Genomic DNA, 5,000 nt, shown 5'->3' on the forward strand with positions numbered 1-5,000 from the left:
GGAGGGGGGAGAGGAGGGAGAGAGTTCAGCATCCTTACAGCTTGGTGTATGAAGCTGTTGGTGAGTCTGGTAGCGGGAGCCGCAGGCTTCTGTACCTCTTCCCAGAGGGCAGTAGATCAAACAGATTGTGAGCGGGGTGACTTGCATCACTCACAATTTTGGTCGCCTTCGCGGGTGAGGTGGGTGGTGTAAATGTCCTTCAGGGAGGGGAGTGAAGCACCAATGATCCTTCCAGCTGTGTTCACTATGCGCTGCAGGGCTTTCCTGTTGTATTCAGTGCAGCTTCGCCCCCACACAGCGATACAGCTGGAGAGGATGCTCTCAATGGTGCCTCGGTAGAATGTGGTCATGATGGCTGGTGGAGCACTTGCTCGCCTGAGTTCAAGAGAGGAAGTACAGGCGGCGCTGAGCTCTTCGCCAGTGATGCAGTGTTGGTGGTCCAGGAGAGGTCTTCACTGATGTGCACCCCCAGGAATTTGGTGCTGCTCGCCTCTCCACCACAGCACCGCCGATGGTCAGTGGCAGGTGTTGGGTGTGACCTCTCCGAAGTCAACAACAATCTCTTTGGTCTTGCTGACGCTCAGCAGGAGGTTGTTGTCCCTGCACCACGTGGTCAGATGGTCGACCTCCAACCTGTATTGAGTCTCGTCGCCTTGGTGATGAGACCCACCAGAGTTGTGTCGCCAGCAAATTTCACTATGTGATTGTTGCTGTAGGTTGCAGTGCAGTCATGCGCCAGCAGGGTGAAGAGCAGCGGACTGAGCACGCAGCCTTGGGGGGCCCCTGTGCTCAGTGTGATGCTGCTTGAGGTATTGTTGCCAACACGCATTACTTGGGGCCTCTGACAGAGGAAGTCCAGTAGCCAGTTGCAGAGGTAGGTAGGTACTGAGTCCCAGTTTGTCGAAGTTTGCAGATGAGTTGTTGTGGTATTATGGTGTTGAATGCAGAACTGAAGTCTATAAACAGCAATCTCACATATGAGTCCTTTTTTTCCAGGTGGGTGAGGGCTGGGTGGAGGGCAGAGCAGATTGCATCCTCTGTAGACCGCTTGGCTCGGTATGCAAACTGGAAGGGGTCCAGGGTGGGGGAGAATGGCTTTGATATGTGACATGACAAGCCGCTCAAAGCACTTCATGATGATGGGTGTCAGTGCCACAGGGCGGTAGTCATTGAAGCAGGATGGAGCAGTTTTCTTCGGCACAGGTATGATGGTGGCAGCTTTGAAACATGATGGGACGATGGCTTGTTTCAGGGAAGTGTTAAAGATGTCTGTGAAGACATCCTTAAGCTCCCCCGCGCAGTCCTTCAGCATCACGACCTGGGATGTTGTCTGGACCTGTTGCCTTATTTGGTGTTGATAGCAGCAAGTGTCCTCTTCACGCTGTCGGCAGAGAGGCACAGGGGCTGCTCATGTAGAGGGGGATGGGTCTTCTGTGGGCAGGTGCTGTTTTGTGCTTCAAAGCGAAAGCAAAGAAGCGGTTCAGGTTGTTGAGCAGAGGGATGTTGCTCTCACAGCTCTGTGGGCTGGCTTGTAGTCCGTGAGGGCCTGAATGCCCTGCCATAGGCTTTGTGAGTTCCTGCTGTCTTTGAAGTGGGTGGTTATCTTGTGAGTGTATTCCTTTTTTGCTTCCTTGATGCCACGGGACAGGTTGGCTCTCGCTGTTTTCATGCCAGCTTCATCCCCAGCTCTGTAGGCTTTGTCTCTGGCCCTCAGCAGCCTGAGGACATCCCCTGTCAGCCATGGCTTCCAGTTAGCCCGAAAGTGATGATGTCTTTTGTGTGGGTCACATCATCGATGCACTTGGTGATGTAAGAGGTTACAGTGTCTGTATACTCCTCTATGTCTGTCCGGTTGTTGTAAGTGGCTGCCTGCTTAAACATTTCCCAGTCTGTTGTGTCAAAGCAGTCTTGAAGAGCATCGGAGGCTCCCTCAGGCCACACTTTTACCTGCTTATTTTAACCGGTTTGTTCGCTTTTACCCTTTGTCTGTATGCGGGCATTAGCATAACAGTGATATGGTCTGAAAGTCCAATGTGGGGGAGGGGGGTGGCTTTGTATGCTCCTTTGTGTGCAGTGTAGACCAGGTCCAGGATGTTATCTCCTCTTGTTGGAAAATCAACATGCTGGTGTAGCTTTGGAAGTACAGTTTTGAGATCAGCATGGTTAAAATCTCCAGTGAAGATGGTGAAACCGTCTGGGTGTGCCGTCTGTTGTTCACTGACAGCCTGGTACAGTTCACACAGTGTGTGTGTGTGTGTGTGTGTGTGTGTGTCATCTTCATCTTCCTCTTCTTTTCAGTCTGTTTCTTCTTCTGACCCTCTAATGATGTGGGACTTATCTGTTCTTGTCAGTCTATCTGACTAAAAGTTGAGTAACGTTTCTCTCTCCCTCTCCCCCGTAGCTGTCCGGCGGCTGTGAGCAGACGGTGGTGCTGCAGGACTTTGCGGCCGGCGGGCCGGGCGAGCTGTCGGTGCAGTCGGGCCAGACGGTGGAGCTGCTGGAGCGGTCCGGCGAGCGTCCGGGCTGGTGCCTGGTGCGGACCACGGAGCGCTCGCCGCCACAGGAGGGCCTGGTGCCCAGCGCCACCCTGTCCGTCTCCCACTCCCGCAGCAGCGTGGACATGGACTGCTTCTTCCCCGCGGGGAAAGGTAAGGGGCGCCGGCGGCACCAAACAGAACGGCCATCACGCCATCACACCTCTTAAATGTAACACTATATAGGGATTCCCCTAACACATAGTGGACACCAGTTTAGCGCTAAGGAGATACCCAGTTTGTCTAAAACCGACGAAAAAAGCTGATTCTGATTCTGATTCTGAAATGGGGGATTATTCTAAACTGTGACAACAACGTTACATCATAGAGCAATACCATGCATTCAAAATGCTCCTCAGCAATGTCAGAGATACATTCTCCATATTTGAAGTCACTATAGCATCAAATAGAGCTTGAAGCTGTTATTTTAAGGTGAAGTGACTACACTGTGTTGTTTTAGGACCACAGGGTCAGAGCAGCCCACACCTGGAGTCAGACAAGTCAAGTGTGGAGTCTGCAAGCAAAGTGAGGTGGACAAGGATGCACGCAAATGCACACACAAATGCACACACAAATGCACACACAAAAATAGAAATGCACTACAGGTTTCCACTCACCAAAAAAACAAGATGAAAATATATTATAACAGAGGCACACAGTGGCTTAATACATGGTTGACTATTTTCCTTATTCCCATAGAAATGTACCAGGTTACCTAATGGACAGATGGATATGATGATGTGATATGACAGATGGACAGATGTGATGAATATATAGTATATTAGTAACTCGTAGATAGGCGTGTTATATAAGATACGATATCACAGACACACTGAATCACATGGATTTTACAGCGATATAGCCTGGGTTGGTTGACCTACCTAAAATGTAGGTTATGTTGAAGTGAAGTATGCAGGCTATGTGACACTGAGTATTAATCAACCCACAGCACTAAGCATATTTTCCCGGCTAAATCCAAACACATGTTCAGTACCTCTTAGCGCACTTTTAGTGCACCAGTAGTATCCTGGGTGCTAGATGAGCATGAAAGAGTATGATTGGCAGACTGTCCGTCATTCTTAGCTCCTAGTGCGGCACCACTGCTGTGGAAGAAGAGTAGCCTTTCCTTAAGATCACACAGACACGTAAAACTGATATAATTGATGATAAATTGTTTTGAATTGATCACAGTAGCGTTAGGTAAGACGCCATTAATGGCTTGATGTAAGCCGTAACTGTGTGGGCTGCAGGCAGGACTCATGTGACAGAAACAGGATGCGTGTGTGTGTGTGTGTGTGTGTGTGTGTGTGTGTGTGTGTGTGTGTGTGTGTGTGTGTGCCTGTGTGTGTGTCTGTGTGTGTGTGTGTGTGTGTGTGTGTGTGTGGTTAAAGGATAATGATGAGCGATAACTCATTGATAGATCTGCCGGGTAATGATGTGGGGTAATGGGGCTGTTTTTGTGCTCCACTTTGATGCCTCAGTGCTTTCTGCTGTTATTGGGGGCTTTAAGACTGCCTGCTGTTCAAAGAGCTTTGTGACAGTGCGTGTCTGTGGAGACAAGCACGGCAGTGTCTGTTTATGTATTCGTTTCTGTGTGTGTGTGTGTGTGCATGCATATGCTGTATTCCCCCAGTAATCTACCACCCCACTCTTTAATGTGCTTTTTTGGGGTAGTGGCCTTGCCGACTGTTAACCGTGTGTTTGGTGGGAGTCGGTGGAAATAGCAGCCCCTGTTCTATCAGAGATATTCTCCCATCACTATGTGGCCTCTCCTCATCACTTTCCAGTGTGTGTGTGGTGTGTGTGTGGGTGTGTGTGTCTGTCTCTTATGTCCTCCACATTTCTCCTCTCCTCCTCACTCTCCTCCCTAATTCCGTTTCCTTTCGTTTGGTGCACACCGACCCCCCCCCCCTCCAACATCCCTTCCAGAAGCTTCTAGAACCTGTAAGACATGTCTGAGATCCTGAAAATAGTCACACAGGAAAGGGGCCCCTGGCATCGGGCCCTGTCGGGCCTGGGGCCCCCATCACCACTGAGCCCCTTCACCAGGAAGGAAATCATTAAACCAACACCACGTCCTCTGACACTCACGCTTTGAAGGCTTGGGAGGACGGCACACACAAAGGACGGACGGACAAACAGTGGACGCGACAGATCAGTTGCAGATGATTTCATGATGCAGCTTGCAGCTTCACAAATGTTTAACTGTGACTCACGCGTGCGCACACACACAGAAAAACACTCACATGCAAGGACATGCAAGGACATGCACACACACACACACACACACACACACACACACACACACACACACATACAGTCATGCAGCAGGCTTGCGTGACAAAGGTCCATTATCATGTGATGAGTAGGGCAGTTTTTTTTGTTGACTCTGTGGACAGTATGTTAATGAGGAGGCCTTAAGGAGGCCTACCACTGACCCTTCATTTAATTCATTTCCATTCAGAT

General features: G+C 50.0%; 1 protein-coding gene across 4 annotated transcripts in view; it reads left to right on the forward strand.

Moving 5' to 3' along the window:
• Positions 1-5,000, forward strand: part of kalrnb (kalirin RhoGEF kinase b) — an 87,471-nt gene that overhangs the window by 62,233 nt on the left and 20,238 nt on the right. For all 4 annotated transcript variants that reach the window (XM_048234496.1, XM_048234498.1, XM_048234497.1 and 1 more), the window contains one exon: positions 2,402-2,648. In XM_048234496.1, coding sequence (XP_048090453.1) covers positions 2,402-2,648 — 247 coding nt within the window. The remainder of the gene's footprint in view (positions 1-2,401; positions 2,649-5,000) is intronic.

Source organism: Alosa alosa, chromosome 23 (genome assembly GCF_017589495.1).
Source record: "Alosa alosa isolate M-15738 ecotype Scorff River chromosome 23, AALO_Geno_1.1, whole genome shotgun sequence".
In the NCBI taxonomy this organism is placed as follows: domain Eukaryota; kingdom Metazoa; phylum Chordata; class Actinopteri; order Clupeiformes; family Clupeidae; genus Alosa; species Alosa alosa.